Source organism: Anthonomus grandis, unplaced genomic scaffold (genome assembly GCF_022605725.1).
Source record: "Anthonomus grandis grandis unplaced genomic scaffold, icAntGran1.3 ctg00000340.1, whole genome shotgun sequence".
NCBI lineage: Eukaryota > Metazoa > Arthropoda > Insecta > Coleoptera > Curculionidae > Anthonomus > Anthonomus grandis.
In genome coordinates, this window is record NW_026088469.1 from 122,062 (window position 1) to 144,917 (window position 22,856).

General features: G+C 32.0%; 1 protein-coding gene and 1 pseudogene across 1 annotated transcript; both read left to right on the forward strand.

The window, feature by feature from the left end:
• The first annotated feature begins 5,920 nt into the window (after positions 1-5,920).
• On the forward strand, positions 5,921-10,627 carry LOC126749590 (glutathione S-transferase-like). The gene is made up of 5 exons (XM_050459306.1): positions 5,921-6,066; positions 9,469-9,619; positions 9,683-9,850; positions 10,157-10,302; positions 10,429-10,627. Exons 2-5 carry the CDS (start codon positions 9,487-9,489, stop codon positions 10,582-10,584), a joined length of 603 nt encoding a protein of 200 aa, XP_050315263.1. The 5' UTR covers positions 5,921-6,066; positions 9,469-9,486; the 3' UTR covers positions 10,585-10,627.
• Positions 10,628-18,553: 7,926 nt separating this feature from the next.
• LOC126749594 (uncharacterized) lies at positions 18,554-22,334 on the forward strand (annotated as a pseudogene).
• Positions 22,335-22,856: the final 522 nt, after the last annotated feature.

Here is a 22,856-nt window from a genome sequence, read left to right on the forward strand (position 1 = left end):
TTCAATTTTGAATGATATTTGGGTATGAGAAAGCTTTCCGCAAGATGGGTGCCGCGTTTGCTCACAATCGACCACAAACGCAACCGTGTGACAATTTCCCAGGAGTGTTTGGCGTTATTCAACCGCAATATGGACGAACTTTTGCGTCGTTTCGTAACCGTGGACGAAACGTGGATCCACCACAACACGCCGGAGTCAAAACAGTGGATTTCTCGGGGTGAATCGGCGCCCAAGAAGGCAAAGGTGGGTTTGTCAGCCAATAAAGTCATGGCGACCGTTTTTTGGGATGCACGCGCTATAATCCACATTGACTATCTTCAAAAGGGGATAACAATCAATGGAGAATATTATACCAACTTATTGGATAGATTCAATGAGGAACTGAAAGAAAAAAGACCAAATTTGGCCAAAAAAAAAGTTCTCTTCCACCAGGACAATGCAAGGGTCCACACATGTGCAGTTTCCATGGCAAAAATCCATGAATTAGGTTACGAATTACTTCCTCATCCGCCCTATTCTCCAGATTTAGCCCCCAGTGACTATTTCCTATTCCCAAACTTAAAGAAATGGCTCGGCGGAAAGAGATTTGACTCCAACGACGAAATCATCCCTCAAACAAATGCCTATTTTGATGACCTCGACAAATCATATTTTTCCGAAGAGATAAAAAAATTGGAGAAACGTTGGACTAAGTGTATAGAACTCAAAGGAGACTATGTTGAAAAATAAAATAACTTTTTATATAAAAACCTGTCTTTTATCCAAAAAGTCACGGACTTATTGATCCGCCCTCGTATCATGGCAGCTGTCGATGATTGCGTTGACGAAGCTCATCCAAACTTTCAGGTTGAGGAGTAAACACAATGGATTTCAAATGATCCCATAGAAAAAAGTCTAACGGCGTTATATCAGGAGATCTAGCAGGCCATTCTATAGGCCCCCTTCGCCCTATCCATTTATCTGGAAACTCGTCGTCTAGCCATTGCCGAACGGGAAGAACATAGTGAGGAGGAGCGCCGTCTTGCTGGAAATATATTTCAGCCTCATCAAGCATAGGGTTTCCATCATCATCGATTTGGTTTTCAATGGATTCAGTGATAAGCGGATTGATGGTATTTTCCAACATATCCAAATAAATGTCTCCATTTAAATTTCCATTAATAAATAATGGCCCAATCACTTTATTTCCTAAAATGCCTGCCCATACATTAATTTTTTGAGGGTACTGGGTATGCCCTTCTACAAATGCATAAGGATTTTCATTGCTCCAATATCTACAGTTATGTTTATTAACAAATCCATTTAGATAAAATGTGCATTCATCGCTGAAGCAGATATTCTTTACATGAATAGTATTATCATTAATCGCTTCAGTCATTTTTTCACAAAACTCAACTCGCCTATCGAAATCGTCTTCGGTTTACTCTTGCAATATTTTCATTTTGAATGGATGAAATTTATGAAGTTTAGTAACTGTATGAACATAGCTAATGAAATACCAGTGGCAGCAACAATTTTACTTGTAAATTATTAAGATTTATTTCAAAATGACCCAAAACTTCAACTTGAGCGGCTTCATCCAAAATTTGCCGATGATCACGTTTTTTATTTGTAACAGATCCAGTTTCAATAAACTTAGTAATAAGGTCCAAAACATACCTATGCGAAGTTATCTTCTCCGGATATCTCACGTTAAACGTGACGGCACTTTGCCGAGCACATTGATTTTGGGCACCATAAATTAGAATAATTTCCATTCTTTCGGCTAGTGTGTAAACCATTTTGGAAGTAAAATCTTCAACAAATAAATTTTCACTATTCCAAGACTGTCACAAATTACATTTGTAGCACATTAAAAAGCGGTGCCCTCAGATTAGGAACCTTAAAGTAGAATTGTTGCCAGTTAAGGGTGAGACTATTTCTTTTAAGATAAGCATCAACGGCGATTGCAGGGATGATTTTTTATGGCCGGATAACTGGCCTAGAGGGGTTATCTTGCGAAAGACTTGGTTAACATCTGAATATTCTGATCCTGAAATTGGAGTACCAAACTATGATTTATATAGATATGATCGTCAAATGGGTATAAATACTACCAAGGCTCGTGGAGGTGGTGTATTGATTGCGGCTAAGAAGAGTTTATGTACACATAGAATTGGTATCCCACTTGTTGATGTGGATATTTATTAGATCTATTTGACTTTTACAATTGACAAAGCTTTGTTGTTGGTTGCATTTATATACCATCTCCATCTCCACTTCAAGCCTATTTAAGCCATTGTGAATCCGTTGAACATGTATATAGTAGATATTCAAGTAGTTGGCAGGTGATTACAATTTACCACATGCTAGATGGGAGAATGATGATCTTGGTTTGGTGGTTGGTGGTTGTCTGGAGAATGACAGAGAGTCTGTTCTTTCTCTGGCCAACTGCTTTAGCTTCTATAACTTTTCAGGTAAATGGGGTTTTAAATACCAACGGGGTTGCCTTGGATCTTGTATTTAGTAGCTCAGATTTAATTAGTGTCGAACGTACAATAGACAAGATTTTTGAGAATAGCTTGCACCATACAGCAATTAGTTTTGACCTTTGTTGTGCAGAAAATTCTGATGATATGATATATAAAGAATATTTTTATGATTTTGGTAAAGGAGATTACATAGCAATTAACGATTATCTTGCTGGTATAGACTGGAATCAGTTGTTTTTGGGAGAGGCATCTATTGATGTCATAGTTTCAATTTTCTATAATGTGATCTACTACTCCTCAATGGAAAGGTTTATTCCTCTAAAGAGGTACAAAAGTTCTTCTTTTCCATGTTGGTTTTCTTCAGAGTTTCGCAGTTTGATCATAAGAAAGAAACAAATTCACAAAAAGTTTTAAATTAGTGGTCAATAGCAGGAATATGATGAATTTGTATTTTTGAGACATCAATGTGAGTACTTAAGAGAGTTGTGCTATCAACAATATATTAATAAGGTGGAAATGAATCTCGCTAGCAATCCGAGGTACTTCTGGTCATATATTCGAAATAAAAGAACTGGTTTTAGCCTTCCCTCCAGAATGACATACAATAACAGGATTAGTATGAATATCTCGGATACTGCAGATATGTTTGCAGAATACTTTTCATTCGTCTATTCGGATGAGCAAGTCAATGACATACCATCTTTTGATTTTGATAAATCAATTTGTCTGAGCAATTTAACTCTGTCAACGCAGGATGTTTATGAGATTATTACTTCCTCTAAGAATAAGCTCTGCGCTGGACCACTAGGGATTCCGGCATTCTTCCTAAAGCAATGTGTTTGTGTTCTTACGAAACCAATACTGTTCATTTTTAACAAATCTCTAGGTACTGGTTCTTATCCCACTCTCTGAAAGAGAAGTTTTCTAAAACCCATTCTTAAATCTGGTAGTAGAAATGAAATTTCCAATTATCGGGCTGTGTGTAACCAATCTGAGTTGCCAAAGCTGCTTGACTGCCTGGTCAGTCATAGGATTGCCTGGAGTTTTAAATCTTTATTCAATCCTGAGCAATTTGGATTTATAAAAGGCAGATCTACTGATGCTAATTTGGTGTTGTATGTCAACTACCTCTACCGCAGCTTGGAGAAGGGACTTCAGGTTGACTCTATATATACAGATTTTTCCAAGGCTTTTGATAGGGTTAACCATGGGGTACTCTTGCAGAAGCTTAGGGCTTTAGGTATTGTGGGGCCTCTTCTTCAGTGGATTTCGGGATTTATCAGAGGTAGAACCCAGATTGTTAATCTTGGAGGTACATGTTCCTCTGAAATTTTGGTGCCATCTGGGGTGCCACAGGGCTCTCACTCAGGCCCTGTTTTGTTTTGCCTCTTTTTGATTGATTTAGTTTGGAAACTTGAAAATTGTCGTGTGCTAATGTTTGCTGATGATGTGAAGCTATTTAGGCCTATCACATCCCTTTCCGATGCTCTGCTCCTGCAAAAAGACCTTAATTTGTTTTTTGATTGGTGCCACTTGAATAAAATGTCCCTTAATACCAATAAGTGCCATAAGATTACTTTTTCTAAGCAAAGAAGCCCTATTGCTTTTCTTTATAAAATAAATAATGTAGCAATTGGTGTCAAAACAGAGGTTTCTGACTTAGGAATATTTATTGACTCCAGGTTGTCTTTTAAAAGTCACATCAATCAGGTGACTGGTAGGGCAATGAAAATGCTGGGTTTTATCCAACGGTCTACAACTGATTTGTCTTTGTTTACTTTTAGATTACTTTATTGCTCTCTTGTTAGGTCCATCTTGGAGTAGGCGTGGCTCAATTGTGTGGTCCCCGTCATATAACTGCTACATTGAGCAGATTGAAAAAACTCAAAATAAATTTTTAAGGGTGGCTGCTTTTAGATGGGCTTACAGGAGACAGGAGTATTACTATCAGTGGGTCAGGGATAACCTGAACTTACCCACATTAGAGTCACGAAGAACATTACTCGACTTATGTTTTATGCATAAGGTTTTAAATGCTACTATAGATTGTCCCGAGTTATTGTCTCTTTTTAAACTTAGGGTGCCTTCCAGATTGAATAGACAATCAGAAATATTTTCAGTCCTATTCCAGCGTACCAATTATGGTATTAATTAGCCAATTACACGAATGGCTCGAAGTGCTAATGGTCTGTCAGGACAGATAAGCTTTTTTGACTCTAGGATTATATCTTTTAAGGGGCAGTTAAAGAATATTATTTCATAGGGGCTTTAATTAATTAACTCATCTACTTCTTTCATTGATTTATAGATGGTTTTGTATCTGAATATATATCTGTATGTTTGTATGGGTATGCTATGTAACACTTTTGTAAATGGATTCCGTAAATAAATAAATAATAACATAATAAAAAATTATAATTATAATAATAATAAAAATAAATTCTTTATTTTCCTTAGCAACTATAAATAACTAAGCAGGTATAACAATAAATAGAGTTCGCTCAAGATATCTGTGTTGATGAAAAGAATGCGGAAAAAAATTTAGGTTTTTATTTAGTTTTTTCCACGTCTAATCTTCGTAATTGCTGTTTATGTTGGTGGTTTCCGTTTTAAATTATAAACGAATTGTAGATTTGGCAAACCCTAACGGGCAATATTTTGAACACCTATTGAACTAAAAACTGATATTTTCATGTTTTTGTTTTCTATCTGAACAAATTAAAATAAACAAAGATTTTTCTAATTTTCTCGAAGCGACTTATGACGATGAAGTAATTTTAGGTTAGAAAGTTGTCCCCCTTGACAAACCTTTTCACATATTTCGGCGTTTTTTTTAAACAGTGGTTTTCGATAAATCCGTGGTGGGAAGATTTTAACACCCTGTATAACGTGAATTTTTAATCTACTTTCAGCGATGACAAAAATCGTAACAACTTTCCTGGAAGGTATAAAAATTAGTTGAAAACTTATGAAATACGGAAAATAACTTTAAATACCTTGAATCCAAGCATAATGGTGTCAACATAAAAAATAGGTATAAAATGTAAAAGAAAATATATTTAAAAAGTCCAAAGATTTTTCCAAATGTCACAAAAAAACGAAGTAAAAGGAAGTATTCAAATATGAATTGAAACACCAGGATGATACTTCCTATATTTAATATTTGTATATTTTCAAGTTTTATAAGATACTTTTAATAAATCACTTAGGAGAAAAAAAGCAACGTGTCATTTTGACCATATCATAATAATTTGTCCAGAGCTTTTTTGATTTGCTGATGAGATTTCTTATGGTTTCTTAAAAAATAATTGATATTTATATTTGTTTTAAATCATAAAATAATCACCAAAATCATAAATCATAAAAGTCTACTAAGGAAATATCAATTTTAGATCCGCTTGTTTATGATAATAGTATAAGCATGGTCTTAACAACGTATTTTTTGTAAAATCATGATGTATAAAAAAAATACATAGTTATCGCAAATTGCGATTGCGCATAAGTAATTAAAATAATCTTATCACAAGTTATAATATATAAATATAATATCAAATTTACAGTCTCATCAGTAAACCTGAAATTATCAACAGTACAGGTGAGTCAATATTACAAAATTCGCTTATTATTTCTCTCCTTTATTATATATAAAACAGGTTTGTTGGAGAAACATTTTTCATAATATTAGTTAATTTAAGCTTAGTATTTAATTTAAATGATATCTACATATTACATGACGTAGTAAACATTTTTGAAAAATCATTCTGTTATTGTATATGACTTAAACCTTTTCAATTTTTCCTAGGATACTGTAGTTAGATACTTTTATGAGATTTTTTTATTATTCTTGTATCTTGTTTAACGATGTTTTTGTTGTTTTAAATAACCGAAGGGCCTATCAATTATACTCGTATGTTTTAATACTCGCATTTATAGTTCTTTATTCTCTAAAAGAAAACCCTTTTTCAAAAGCTTGTACTCATATTTGTTTTTTAATACGTTTAGTTATAAATTCCTAATATTTACTATTTAAATTATATAGTGGAAAAAAATATGGAAAATATTTCTGTTGAGATTTATATTTTTAAATTATGTTAATGTACTGGAGCGTTTTAATTCGTTAATTAGGTGTGAATTAAAATAGTTGATTTATTTTATGATTAATCATAGACTACTGACTACTAGAAATATTTATTTACACTGTATTTCTTTACTACTATTTATATCGATTTAAAAGACTATTTTATTCAATCTGGCCTTCTGCCTCCTTATATACATACCTTCCATGCATCTCCAGAGATGTCGTGCGATGGCCCCGGTTGCGTCACCGCGATGATTCCGTAGTGACAAAGTACAATTGATATTCGCGATGTTGCCAATATCGTTATGTGTGCAAACATTTTATTGGAATAACGTTTTAATAATAATGATGATAATTATAAAATGTTAAATCTAGAATTCAATATACAGGGTGTCTACTATAAAAACCGCCAAACTTTAAGAGGTGATTATACAAGTCATTTGCAATAAAAAAGTCGAATAACATTTTTTCGAAAAGTTCTTAGTTTTTCTGGTATTTAAAATTTTTTGATTTTATAAAATGTCTTTGTTTTTTTCATATAAACAATGATATCTCCGTTATTCTTACTACCACATAAAATTTAGATATACCATCTGAAAGAGAATTAAATTTGCTATAAGATGGGTATATTTAAGTTTTTGAGTAATTTTTTATACCGAGTGTTATCAGAAGTTAAATATAACATTTGGGACATGTGCAAAATTAGTGATATCTTCTTCGTTGTCGTTTTTCTAAAATTTGGTAAATAAGGAAATGTTTTTTTCAGCAAAAACTACTGCATTATATACTTACTTTTGTGATAGCTATTTGTTTTCACAGCAATATCCATGGGTAAAAGAAAGAAAACCACAAAAATTGAAAATTTTCAAATTTTATATTTCTTGATCTTTTGAGCACCAATGCGGTGAGTACTTGTAGATCTATCTTCCCTAACACAACAATTCCACAAATTTCCATTAGAGAAGCCGTAAACAAATAACATATCGCGATATTCTTTCTTTAAGAAAAAAGGCAGGTTTTCCTTCTTTTGTAAATGGCAATGAATCCGCAAAAGAAGGAAATTCGCAAATCATGTATTACTTGATTTTAAAACAAAAGCATAGATATTTACAATTTGACAAGAACTATCATTAAGTTTTCACTTCGCCATAAAGTAGTTAAATAAGTAATTTGATTAAAACGTGCTTAAAAAAATAATGCCTAGTTTCACAAACATTGAATATCGGGAGTATCGGGACATCTTATTTATTTACGATGTCGCAAATGGAAACTCGCGGGACGTAGCAAAGGAGTATGCGCTTCGTTTTTCTAATAGACGGCAACCCCATAGAAGTACATTTGCAGAAGTGTTCAGACGCTGTGGGGAAACTGGTTCCTTTCGACGTTTGCGGATTAGAGAAGGTGGTCAAAATGGTCAACGCTGGAGACAAGAACCTGCGATCATGAGAGCTGTTACAGAAGATAGATTTAGAAGTACTCGCCGCATTGGTGCTGCATATTAAGGATTCACCATACCACTACATAGAGTTCTTAAAAAAAATAATTTGCATCCGTCTCATTTGAAAAAAGGCCAGGATTTATTGCTGGTAAGGTGAGGCTTCAATTCTGTAGGTGGTACTTGAATAAGTTGCAAGAGTGGGGAACAGATCAAATATTTTGGACAGATGAAGCAACATCTACAAGAGCCGGAATAATGAAATAACCATATATGGCATACAGAAAACCCTCATGCGACTGTTGTTTCACATTTTCAGCATGAGATAAGGGACAACGTATGGATAGGATTAATAAGAGAGCGCCTTTTCGGGCCTGTAATACTTCCTGATCGGCTCAATTCCAATAAGTTTTCAAATTTATTAAATAATGACCTTGTTGACTTTCTGGAAGAAATCCCCTTAGCCGCTAGACAGGAACTTAAGTTTCAAATGGACGGATGCCCAGCCCATAATAACAGAATTGTGCAAATTCCTTGAATCAATGCTTTGGGGAGAAATGGATCGGAAGATACGGTCCGGTGAGATGGCCGCCCTGATCTTACGCCCCTTGACTTTTATGTCTGGGGCACATTAAAATCTAATGTTTATATTATTAACATTAATACTCGAGACGAACTAATTAATCGAATTAGTGTGTGTTGCAATGAAATGCGACAAAAACGCGTTGAACTTGAACGGGTTGTTGATAGTGTCAGAAGAAGATGCATCAAATGTATTGAACAAGAGGGAAGACATTTTGAACAATTGTTATAATTTTAGGTTTGTTTAATGAAATTTTGATTTTTTAATTTTGGTGAATCAAGAAATATAAAATTTGAAAATTTTCAATTTTTGTGTTTTTTTTTTGCCCATGATATTGCTGTAAAAACAAATAGCTATCACAAAAGTAGGTATATCATTGGAAAGCATATTAAATGCAGTAGTTTTTGCTGAAAAAAAAACATGTCCCTATTTACCAAATTTTAGAAAAACGACAACGAAGAAGATACCATTAATTTTGCACATTTCCCAAATGTTACATCTAACTTCTGATAACACCCCGAATAAAAATTACTCAAAAACTTAAATAAACCCATCTTATAGCAAATTTAATTCTCTTTCAGTTGGTATATCTAAATTTTATATGGTGGTAAGAATAACGGAGATATTCTTGTTTATATGAAAAAAAAAAACAAAAAAAATTGATAAAATCAAAAAAGTTAAATACCAGAAGAATTAACAACTTTTCGAAAAAATGTTATACGACTTTTTTGTTGCAAATAACTTGTTTAATCACCTCTTAAAGTTTGGCGATTTTTAGAGACACATCATACCTTAATTTCTGCTTTGTATTATTAATGATTCTTCATGAATTTTTCAATAACTGGATAATTTTGATGCATTAAAATACTAAGGATCTATTAATCTAAAACCTTTTTTTCAGGATTTTCAATAGAAAAACATGCCCTCATACAAATTAACTTACTTCGATATTCCCGGCATAGCCCAACATATAAGATACATTTTATCATACGCAAACCAGCCATTTGAAGATGTTCGTCTGAATTCTAAAGAGTGGCCAAAACTAAAAGAAAGTATGTAGTATTAGCTTAATCTTAAATATAATAAGTAACTGTAAACTTGCTTTTATCATCTAGATTACCCCTATGGAAAATTGCCCATATTTGAAATCGATGGAAAAGTATTTAATCAAAGTAACGCCATCGCCAGATATTTAGCAAAACAATATGGATTAAATGGTAAAAGTGACTTGGAAACCTTGGAAGTGGAATGCTTAGCTGATACTTTGGTAGATTTGAGAAACGGTAGGTACATTATACATCTCTGGTATGTCTTCCTTGGATCTCGAAATAAGTTGTTTAAGTTAAAAAGAGAACGACATGATTCTCCGATTTCCTACTTGCGCTTGCTACTAAGAGGGGAAATAAAATTGGCCATCTCTATTTCCAATTTTTGTTAGACTATATTTAGTAGCGGAAAATACTCAAACGTTCTCTTTTTAACCTGTAATTTATTATTACCTTGGCAAGGGTCTACATTTCTTAAACTGATTGTTCTGTTGAGGTATTAAACAGGCACATTCAGTGAAGTAAGTTTAAAATATTTTGTAGGTTTGTCTGCTATTTTTTATGAAAAGGATGGAGAAAAACAAAGAGAGTTAACCAGGAACTTATTACAGAACCTGTTTCCAACTTATCTTAAAAAGTTTGAAGAGATCGCTGCCAAAAGCACATCTGGATGGCTTGTTGGCTCTCAGGTGGGTTATAGAATTAAAAAAGTATTAGTATTATTAGTATGCACTGTATTAAAAGTATTATTGCTTTATCTCTTTAATATGTTAACAATGTTAACATATTCAAGAAAAATAAACACTTCTTTGCAGATTACATGGGCAGATCTATTTTTCGCTTCGAGTCTGGCTCTCTTTGAGGAAAAATTCCCTGGTGTTTTAAAATCTTATCCAGCTTTAACGGCTTTGGTAGAAAAGGTCGAAAATATTCCTAGTATTAAAGCTTACTTGGAGAAACATCAGAAGTAAAATTGTATTTTTATATGTTTATGAATATATTGATAAAAATATATTCATTTGTTTTATTTCTTTGAGTTATCACTTGACCAAGTATCTTATTTATTAACGCAAATAACAGAGCTAATTTAACTGTAAGTAGTAGTATTGCCTATTGCCTGTTTTTTTTATTTGCTTTTATTTATTTTTTATCTCAAGGTCACAGCCTTAATTATGGTATTAGAAAAAAATTATTTCTATATGTTCTTTCTAAGTTGATATCATTTTTATTTTTGTTTTTATGTACAGAATACTTTTTATTTGCAAACATTTCTTTTTGAATTGAAAATGTTTGACATTACAGATTTTAATTTTTAATGAAGTAGTAATAATTTGTTCATTTAGCATATTTGCTACATATATGGTAATAAAGCAAGATTCGAAAAAATACAAACTCATAATTAACAATATAAAACCTAAAATTAGTGTCTTAAAAAGTGTAAAAATAAAATTAAAAACTCGAAAAAGTGTAAATACAAAAATAAAAAGACAAAGCAAGACAATTTAAACATAAAACCACTTACATGTGCACAGATATAATTTAAAACGATACTATGAAGTGTATAAATAAAAATGAAAGCACCAAGAAAGACAATTAAAATATAAAACATTTACAATTCAATGTTTTTTTTTGTTAAAAAAAAACACTTTTCATGTTTTTCTAAATATAATTAGGCTTTTACAGTTCTTTATATTAATGGGTAATTTATTAAAATATTTAATACTTTTGTGCAGAATAGTGTTTGTCATTCTGTTTGAAATATGTCTACCCATCAATACAAAATCTTCCTGTTGACTAAAGACTGCAATCTTTTCACAAATATTGTTTGGAAGCAATTTATTTTTTAATTTAAAAATAAACATACAGGTACTAAATAATATTTTTTGTTTTACCGATAAGATATTTAGTACATTTAACATATTATCTAGCGGTGTATATCTATGACATTTTAGTATTATCCTCATGGCTCTGTTACCGGAATACCAAAAAAAAAATGTAGAACAAAAATCCAAGTGCGGCAAAATAATACTATTATAAATTAGCAATTTTATTTGTAAAAAGGGGTTTCTGGCAAATTTTGATAAATTTTTTTTTTTACCTTTTGGGTGTTATTCTGTTAATATGAGAATCAAAATTCAAATTTGGATCCAAAACAACACCCAAATATTTAATTTCTTTCTGGTAGGATATTAACGATAGGAGGCACGTTAAAAAATGCTTAAAGAGTTCATAAACGGTAATACCGTTGATTGAATATTTCAATATTCAATCAACGGTAATACTGTTTATAATTGGAAGCATAATCTATGTATACAGTGTGGTGACTTTAACTGGAATAAATTCAGTTAAAACTAGTCAAAATTTATCTCGCAAAATTCCTGAGACCCGTCGATTTTTGTTTTTTTTTTCACTTTTTAAGATAGTTTTTGTATTTTTTCACCTACAGGGGGGTCCAAATTAACCCCAACTTTTTTTTTCAAATGGAAAGTCACTTTTTTTAAACTCTCATTAAAAAGAGCCCTTTTTCTTGATTAAATTGCCCTATTTACTTTTGTGATTATCTAAAGGAGAAATACGCAAAAAAAAATAAAAACCATTAAATTATTAAAATTCTCGAAATATTTTGTGTTGGTAACTTTTTGGCGTGTTTGTTTATTTTATTGATATCGAGACATTTCCTGACATTGTTGTAGTGTTACTGTTAAAGTGAATTTTAATAAGACTAAATCTATAATTATACCCTGGAAATCATAATAATAATAATAATGATAATAATGATAATGGACAAATCTATGTCACTGTTCTCAATTTAACATTTTTTTTTACAATTCAGTTTTAATTCTTGAACGTTCACTGGGAAAATGTCAAGTATTTTACTTTTCCTTGTCTTCATCTAGAATCAGATATTCATGCAAATACCCTTTATGCACTATAGTTTGTATATTAGTAATTGCCCAGACAGTCACAGAAATCATAAATTTTTTAAATTTCCATTGAATCCATCCTTACAAAAATCTTGGAGGAAGATCTGTCATATAAGTCCGTCTAAAAATGTCACCAATTATCGAGTTTCCTCCAAACACTTTTCTGATTCTAATTTTAACAACCCTGATAATCCTGTGCGACTTAGATGGGATGCTGGAGTAGAAATGAGATTCACATGGAGTAAAAACACAACACCTATTTGTTTAGTTTAAAGAAATTGATGACACATCCAGATTAACATATCCTTCTCAAAAACTGATTTCCCTATACTCTATTTCAGAAGTGTGTAGAGCAATAAAACCTCATTAGGTATGCAAAAGTGGTACCTGGTGATCCACCAATATTTTATGCCACTACCTTAGTTGGGTATTAGTTTCAATGTAAAATTCTTTCTTTTCGTTGATTGCAGGTAGTGCCACCCGGTTTTGGGTCAATTTATGAGTTTTGCCCATTGTTACCCACTGATAAACATTGAAAACGGTTCGCCAAAGGCGTGCAACTGGGACTTGTTTTTTACCTTATAATGAATGTACTTAAATGCTATTTTATTTTAGAAAGTTACTTTTGTTTAAATGGAATAATATATTTTTTTCACAAATTTATTGAACATAATATGTAGAGTAAAACAGTTGAAAATGTCACTTTTGGATCTGGCACTTTTTGAACAGTGTATAACAATTTTAAATTATAATAGATTGTAGTCTTCTTCGTCATCTGACGAACTGTCATCACCTCTTGACATTATAATTAAAGGATCGACTGTCTGATCGATGAGGTTGTCAAGATCCCACATTTTGTCCTCTTGTTTAATTACATGCTGGACTGCTTTTCGCCAATTCTCTGGTGTCGCTTCCGTAATGGCTTGATCAAACAGTAGCTTAACATCTTTCATTTTAAAAGTCGTGTTTTGTCTTGCTACAAATCCTTTTACCTGCGCCCATATCAGTTCTATAGGATTTAGTTCGCAATGATATGGCGGTAAGCGCAGTACAGTTATATTATATTTTTCGGCTATATCTTCCACGGCGTATTTCATGAAACGAGTTTTGTGTAAGTTTGCTATTGCCAGCAGTTCTTTTTTTATCAAATTTGCTTCAAACGCAATACCTTTTGCAGTCAGCCAATCGATAATTTCTTGCTTTCTCCAACTTGAAGTTGGCGTCTTCTCTATTCGCCGTGAATGATAGCTTGCGTTATCCATAACCACCACCGAATTAGCCGGAAGAAATTTTATCATTTCACCAAAATAGACCTCGAAAACGTCTGAGTTCATGTCTTCATGGTAATCTCCTGTGCGAGTCGACTCAAAGGTTAGCAGACCTTTTAAAAATCCCTCTTCGCTTCCAATATGTGTGATTATAAGTCTTTTTCCTTTTCCCGAAGGTACTTTAATACCCGTAGACAGGCCTTCTATGAAAGCTTGGCCAGCACTGGTTATATTTTTGTCTTGCCACATTTTTTGGACTATATAACCTTCGTTAATCCACGTCTCATCAAGATAAAAAACTTTCTTTTGCTCCCTGCGGTACTGCTTGATACTTCTCAAGTATTGTCGTCTCCAACAAACAATTTCGTCGCTCTCCAGTAAAAGTGCTTTGCGGTTATGCTTTTCGCAGGCAAAATCCATATTTTTTAAAGTTTTCCATAAAAGTTTTCTACTTATCAACGGAATACTGTCATCTCGGCCAAGCTCCATTAAAATTTTGTCTAGGGTGGGTATTTCCTTTTTAAAATAAAAAGAGTGAACTTTTCTTCAAATTATACATTTAGCATTTTCATCAAGGACTTTTGTAGGTTGTCTTGGCTTTTGCTTGGGAGATTCCACTTGACCTGCTACTTTTCTTTCCCGCAACAATTTGAAAATGGTGGACTTTCCAATTCCACTCATTCGAGAACATTTTTCAACAATTTCTTGCACAGTAAAACTAGGGTAATCATGTTTTATGCAATCATGTACATTTAAAATAATAACTTTTTCACTCAGCGATAGTGGAGAATTTTTAGTACATCTTTTCGTTGGACTGAATACCTCCATTTTTTAAATATTGGGATAATATTATTGTGATTTCACTACAGCGTAGCAGTGACTAGTAACGTTTAAAATATGATTTAAAAGTATTTATAGTCTGTATATATTAGCTGACCCCATTTTTGCATGTTACAAAGCGTTAAAAGATAGGTACCTATACAAAAGGATTAAAAGTATTTATTTAGTATTTAATCTCTTTCAAAATAAAGGCATTTAATCCGTGAAAATTAAATTCATAAATATTATAAGTACCTGCGCCTATGAACTACCACGAAATGTAGCCAAACAGAACGGAATTCCCCAGTTTATTGCTCTATACACTTCTGAAATAGAGTATAATTGACTTAATCCATCTTAAGTTATACACTTTTATGGATAACCATGGTCATTTAGTCAATTTAAAAAAAAGTTTTAGTTGGTTTATGAAAAATTTGTTAAGGACTCTTTTTGTGACCAGCATGATATTATAAAATAAATTGTTTAAGGTAACACTAGCTTAATAGTTTATAAATATTTAAAAGGATAGAAATCAAGAGCCAACTTCAAAACCACAACGATAATAACTTTAAGTGTTGTTCATTTAAAAAAACAGAAAAAGTTTCGACAATCTAAAATGTCTGAAAAAAAAAACAAAAATCTTGAATATCCTCATTTACCTCATGATACACAATCAGAATCATTTTGTTTTTTAACTTTTTAGCTATAAATACTAAGTTATTAGTAGGTAATAAAGTAGGTAAGGTATTATTTCGAACTTTAATTGTGAGTCCTTCCTGGAGACAACCCCACTGACTTGTGGGATCTTAATCCAATTGTGACTAACCAAAAATCAAAAGTCGTATTTTGTTTTTATTTGCTTGAAAAAATAAAAAAGAAAAAAACATGTATATTAACTTGTACATCTGTATTTGTGTTATATCTAGTCATTATTAGTTAACTAATTCACAATAAGAAGCCACATTTATTTCAAAAGATAGGTTCAGTTTCTATTGTTATAAGAGTTTATATTTTATTTTCCATAATATGTGGATATATATTATTTTGTTACAATTGTATAGATGATTAAAAAATATATATGTTTAATTTTTTATTTAGATATGTTTATTACATGTTTCTTATAATGTTTTATATACTTATGGAGACAAAAAAAGCAGGTAATTTTTTTTTTAATCCGAAAATTATTAGGATTTTCAAGTTTAAATATGCTTTATAACTGCAATAATTCTATTTTTTACATAAAAGATCTTATTAATACCACACTTACAGTTTACGGTATTTAATTTAGAATAAATTGTAATTATTTTTTATGTATTTGAAAACCTTTTGTTAAATTTATTTTAATTCATCTTAAAATAAAATATTCAAAAGACAATTTAATTTTGTTTTTTTTTATTTAAAATTTACTCCCATACCTATCGTGCCAATTTATAATTCTTGATAAGTATCTATATCTAAATATCTTAAATCTCCTAAATAAGCAATATCTTGAAAACCAAATTTAAATTAAATAATATTTTAGTTGATGTGTTATTTTTTTAATAAAGTGATGAGGGATGCCTGAGATAAAATATTTATTTTTTTTCCAAATTTAAAATTAACTATTTTCATAAAATGTGGGTATTTCTAAACTGATAAGCGTATTGTTAACTTTGAAATAAAATAAATTTCTATTTAAATATATCACTCACCAGTTAACTCATCAACTTCTGTAATTTTGCAAATTACTTCAAATTTAAATATCGCGCAATAGATCAGGCTTAAATTTCCCGCCACACACCACCCAAGATGGTTGCCTCCGTCTTTGTCAACAACGTCAATAAAACTGTCAACGGAATTTCTGTTTGTTCATTAGGCAACACGCATTTCCCTATATTTGTGTTTTGTGGTTCTAGCCTTTCAATGTTCTAAGATGTTGGTCGATGATGGCTTCACAGACTCCATTATTTTATTGGACACTTTTGTTTTGTTTTTAATATACTCATCCGCTGCACTGACTAATATTGTGGCTGAGGATAGCCGAAAGCAGTACCCTGTTTTAATGTTTCTAGAAGATTCAGAAATTTCGCAACGTTTCCTGCCCTATTTCCTATTTTGTTGATATTGGCAACCTGTTTTGAGCATTTACCATTGCGCTATTAAGAAAAAAAGCCTTTTTTTCTATTATATTTTGAAAGCGAGGACAAAGATACTTTTTGCAAGTTTTATAAAAAGTACCTGTAACGTACGGTACTTTTGTTTTGGTGTGTTGTTTATTCACCAGTATTGCTGAATCTAAATCGTTGATATCCTCGATTGGTAATCTGCAGAGTTTCTTCTGCCTACAAACTCCCGTTAATCCAAATGCTACAACAGCCTAAGAAGTATAAGGTATACTATATTTGTTTCTAATATTATTATCTGAGTAAAATACCATAATAAGCAAATATTTATCATTTGGAGCAGTAGATAGAAATCAATGGAAATCCTTTTCAGTGAGAATGTAGGACTTTTGTTGTCCCTCCAAACCATTAACTTGTTATATGTAGTTTCGTAATGTTCTCGAGATTTTTCAGCAAATAGGCTCAACGATGTATTTGCGGCTTGCTGTGTCAATTCGAAAGGATCAGTGAATTCAATTGTGTGCTCCATTACTCATACATTAACGGAAACAATTAAGAAAAATCTGATATTTAAGTTGAATTACTTTTTAAGTAATATGACACTAAATACGTTCCTTCAGAGATAATAACCGATTCCAAGCGGTCTATCGGTAATTACCGTTCCTAAATGGTATTAGCCAAACACGTCCAAGCGGTTATAGTTATAACCGCTTGAGATACGTGACGTCACCAATTAGCCCTTTATACGTCATCAATTTGGAACAGTAATTACCCACGTCCGGAGCTGTTTTCTAAACGTCAAATGCCAAAGATATTGAAATAAGTTCGGGGAAAAAATAAAAACAAACTATTTCAATTATTTCCAAAAAACAAATTATTTCCTTTTTAAAAATGACACAAAATTTATTATGGCTAATATGTTTTCTGTTTTGATATTTATGTTTAAGAACTAATTACATATAATATTACTGGCGTCTGGGGTATTATTTAAAAATAAAGAAAATTATGATAGTGACAGCTGACAAATTACGAAGTTACTTCAACCAAACACAGAAGTTGCCATCTTGCTTGGCAAAATTGACAAGGAGCTGACAGACAGTTGTTGACATTGACTGATAAAACATCATTTGTCATTGTCATACCATTTGAGTTTGTTTTTCATTTCAATGAATGCAAGCTTGGGTTGAGTTTGCTATTTGTTTTAAGCATGTTATTTTAAATTCATGACTTTTTCTGAAAAATTCTTTTTCAATATGGGGAGTAATGTTTTAAATGATTTGCACCAAGCAATTCCAGGTTTCTGGTAAGAAAATCTGTAAAAAAAAATTATTTATCACTTTTATCTTTTTGTATTGTTAATCTTTAGTCTTTAATAAAATCAAATTAAGTTGATTTCAATGAAGAATTTTCACTTTTCAAGTATTTAATTTTTAACTTGATTAATTTAAATACATATTACCAAATGTCTGGCCTCTCATTTTCTATTCAATAATTAACATTTAATTTAAAATTTTCCTGACAATGGGTGGAATGCATAAAAAGTAATATATGCTAATGCTTCAAGTATGTACTACATTTCTAAAGTTTATACTACACTAACGAAGCATTTACTACTCTCTGTAGCATATACTACTATGTACGCGATACATAGAAGAAGGTGCTATGCTTTGGAAGTATCTACTAGTTATAGTAGTATTTACTATAGTTTAAATGAAGTTGGTGTTTAACAAACTTCGGCCCCAGCAATCAAAGTGTTTTAGTAAAAAATGGCAGTTTTTATGGATATGCATCGTCAAAAAGTATACAAGCAAAGAAGAGAATACAATAATGACGATTTATATTGAAAATTATTTAGGTAATTACCATAAATTTAATAGATTTTTCTATCCCAATCATCTAATCACGCTTTGGTATTTTAGATTTAACAGAGAATATGTAGAGTGGCTTGGACATTATTTTCTCCAAGATAATAATGAACCGGTGGAAACAAGGGGTGGAGCCCTGTCACCGACTCGGAAAATTGAGGTTTTTTTGAGAAGTTTAGGTGTTTCTAGTAAATTAACTTTGTAATTTGAAAAATGTAAATAACTTTTCTTACAGGAGATCCTGGATTTTAGCAAGGAGTTGGTGTTGATCTAGACGTCAATCAAAGCACTGTTTCCAGAACCTTCGCCGCGGTATCTAAAGTAATTTATTCAAAAAGAAACAATTGGATAAAGTTCCCCAACACTAACGAATTGCTTAGAGTTGCTATTAATGAGGGAGCACGTGGTGAGCGAATGCCAAGGGTTATAGGTGTTATTGACTGTACCCATGTAAAAATAACAAAACCATCTATTCACGGTGATGAATACGTGAACAGAAAAGGGGTATGCTCAATAAATGTTCAAGCTACTTGTAATGCCCGAGAAATGTTTACAAGTGTGGATGCATCTTGGCCAGGCTCCGTAAACGATAGTCGAATTTGGCGAAACTCCATAGTGCGTGGAATTATGTATAATAATGTGCACGAAGCAGCTTTATTAAGTGATGAAGGATATGGTGTTGCCCCGTGGTTATTGACACCATATAAAAATCCAACTACACCAATCCAAGAAAATTATAATTTAATCCATGCAAAGAAACGATGTGTCGAGCGCTGCTTTGGTCAGTTAAAACGGCGTTTTCCAATGCTCTAGTATACTTTTCGCCTAAAAACTGAAAAAATTCCGGAACATATTGTGAGTGCATTTGTACTTCACAATATAGCTAAATATCTACAAGATCTATACCATGATTTTGATTGAATTGAGATAGAAGTTCAGCATCCCAATGAACTAATGCCGAAGGGTAATCAAGCACAAATTAGAAATCAAGGTACACAGCGCAGAAATGAAGTTTTGAGCTGAGTTTTTATTTTGTAATGATAACTAACATACCTAATAATTTAAGTTGTTATTATTATGATAATTATATACTAAATAGGTAACTTATGAAACGTTCAATAATAAACTAAGTATAAAAAAGTAACAACTAAATAAACTAATTATTTCAATTTTAAGTTTGTGACAAAATATCAAACTATAAAAGAAATAAATGGATACTACACCTCATATTATATTTAAATTATGAGTTCATACGTAGATTTTATATTCCTGTTAATAATCCAACATGTCCCGCCTAATTAAATGGTCAACTAAATGCCCACCAGCTTTGGCAAAATTTACCAATGCAATCGCGGCCCGTTCCTGAGCTTCAGCTGAAGACTGTTGAGCTCGAGAAGCAGAAATTTGGGCTTCGGCTACTTCAATTTGTTTTCGTATTCGTAGACAGGTCTTTTGTAGTTGAATAAATGTCTCCTCCTTATCAGCTGCTTTAGAACCTTTAGGTATCATGACTTTAACTTGTTTGAGGCCAGATTTAGAACTGAGGAAGTCATCTTCACTGTTTTGGAAGGAAACATCATTGCTTACACCGGCCTGACATGCACCTGGTACTCTGTGTAGAACTGGGTTTTCTCCTACATTCCATAAGTCGTAGAATTTTTTTTGCCATTTCGTCAGTACAATTCTTTTATTTCCAGTTTTTTTCAAGTCAACTATTTTCTTAACTTTTGTTTTCATGTTAATAAACTTTTTCAAAATTTGTTTTGTGTCTAGATTTTTTCCCATTATTTTATTAAAACCAGTTGTTAATTTTTTTAGTGCATCTTCTTTTTCGTTTTTAATTTTTGGTGTCATCTTTTTATCAAATAAAATTTGATAACTTTCAAGTAGAGTAACAAATAATACTTGTTAGTTTTTATCTTGTCCTAGCTCTTTTGGTGCATCGGAATCTAAAGAAGATTACTTATAGTTAAACCACTATTATAATCACTGAACTTTTAAAAATTTTGAATCCGAACCGAATTACACGAACACACTTAATACTAATAGACGCACTGATAGAAAAACGAGTTTTGACAAGTGTCTTGTCAATTTTGAGAACTTTGACATGCGCTTACTGCGACACTAGTAGATACTTTTCTCTTAAGTAGTAGGTACTTCTGTTGGGCCGTACAGTGTAGTATTTACTTCATAGGCGAAGTAGATACTTTTATGTAAAAGCAAATGCTACAAAGTAAATACTTTTTAGCGAAGCATTAGCATCTACTACTTTTTATGCATTCCACCCAATTTCCTTAATGTAAGAGTAAGTATATTTCGAGGTTCGTAGTATGGTTCTGAGAAATATAGTAATAAGAGATTTTTTTTTCCTCGACTTCTGTTCAATGACAGTCTCATGAATCGCAACCTAAACATCAAGAAGTAAGTTACATTACTGGTAATAGTAGTGATAGCAGCAGTAATGAGTCTTCCCATGAATCTTCCGCCGAAAAAAAAAGAAAAAATATTAAGTTTACGGAATCATGGCTTAAAAACGAAAATTTTTCTACTTGGTTAGTTAGAAACCCTCATAAAAAGATGAAGCTTTTTGTAAAATATAGCAATTTTGGGTGGAATTACTCACGTCAATAGACATGCAAGTTCCAAAACACATGAAAATAATATAACTGCTGCCCAAAATGCACCAAGGGATACTGAATTTTATAATAAAAAAAAGAAGACGGACTATCGTTACAAACTAAGTCGGCGGAATTAAAAATTTTAGGATTTATTGCTGAACACAATTTAGCGTTTTCAGTTTTAGATCACTTCCCACAATTACTTTCACCAGTCTGCCCTGATTCCGAAATCGCTAAAAAAATAAAACTAGGCAGAAAGAAGGGAACAAGAATTTGCAAAGACGTTATGAAACGGGAAAATTTATTTGTTTTATCAAAACAGTTGCAAACTTGCAAATTCTCCCTAATAGTAGATGAAACCACAGATATTTCCTCATCGAAGAGCCTTGTTATGGTTGTCCGTTTTTATGACAAATCAGCAGAGAAAGTGTGTGATAAATTTTTGGCATTAATTAAAGCTGAGAATGCCACAAGTGGAATATTCGAATCTATTTCAAAACTTTTTGACGAAAACAAAATTCCTTCCAAAAACCTATTTGGTTTTGCTGCGGATAATGGTGCAACCATGATGGGATAATATAAATATGGATTACAGCAAAAATTACAGAAATTCCAACCCAACGTTATATGTATTCGGCTGTTCATGCCACACCTTAGATCTTTGTAGTAGTGCCGCCTGTGCCAAGCCTCCTGATTCAGTAGAAGAATTGACAAGAGACATATATTCATATTTTTCCCACAGCTCTAAAAGAATTGAATCATTTAGAGAATATCAGCTTTTCACAGAGTAACAGCCACACGTGATTTTAAGACCATCTCAAACAAGGTGGTTAAGTCTCCAGTTGGTAGTGAACAGGATCCTGGAACAATAGGCAGCTTTAAAATTATTTTTTACGAACGCAGAAAATATTAAAAAGGCAAAAAATATATTAACTGCTCTAAACAATGACACTTTTAAGCTGTATTTCTCTTTTTTATCAGATATTTTAGATATTGTTAATAGAATTTCAATCTGAAGGTTTTAAAATGCATGTTTTGCTAAATAGGATTACAACGTTGTACAAAACTATTCTTAGGAACTTTATTAATCATACTTATATAATAATATTAATGAGAGGCCAATAAATCAAGTTTCTTTTCATCCAGAAAATTATTTACCGTTGGATGCTATCTATGTAGGTGCAAATTGTGAAGTTATTTTACAAGAACATCACATTCCTGACATTGAACTGAAACAATTTAAAATATCTTCTTTAAGTTTTTACGTGGAGCTATGTTCTGAAATTAAAAAAAGATTCAAGTTTGATGATCCAGTACTTTTGCAAGAAATTTAGATAGAAAAATAGTGACACTTTCAACTGAACCCATCGTGCCAATATATTTGAAATTTAAACCTTCTTTTCCTGATATAAATATAGAGCAGCTCAGTAGTGAATGGAGAAGCATTGCTGCAAATGACGTTCTATTGAAAAACAATAATAAATCTGTAGAGGAATTCTGGACTCTTGTATTCAATGTGAAAAATTCTCAAGGAGAGTTAATGTACCCAAATTTTACGGTTTTTGTTCAAGTATTATTGTCGCTTCCACACTCTTCAGCGGCTGTTGAGAGAAAATTCTCCGATTTAAATTTAATAAAGACAAAAAA

Coding starts and splice junctions, on each gene's coding strand:
- LOC126749590 (XM_050459306.1), top strand. CDS start 9,487: ATGCCCTCATACAAATTAACTTACTTCGATATTCCCGGCATAGCCCAA. Junction 9,620..9,682: donor GTGGCCAAAACTAAAAGAAA/GTATGTAGTATT, acceptor TTTATCATCTAG/ATTACCCCTATGGAAAATTG. Junction 9,851..10,156: donor TTTGGTAGATTTGAGAAACG/GTAGGTACATTA, acceptor AATATTTTGTAG/GTTTGTCTGCTATTTTTTAT.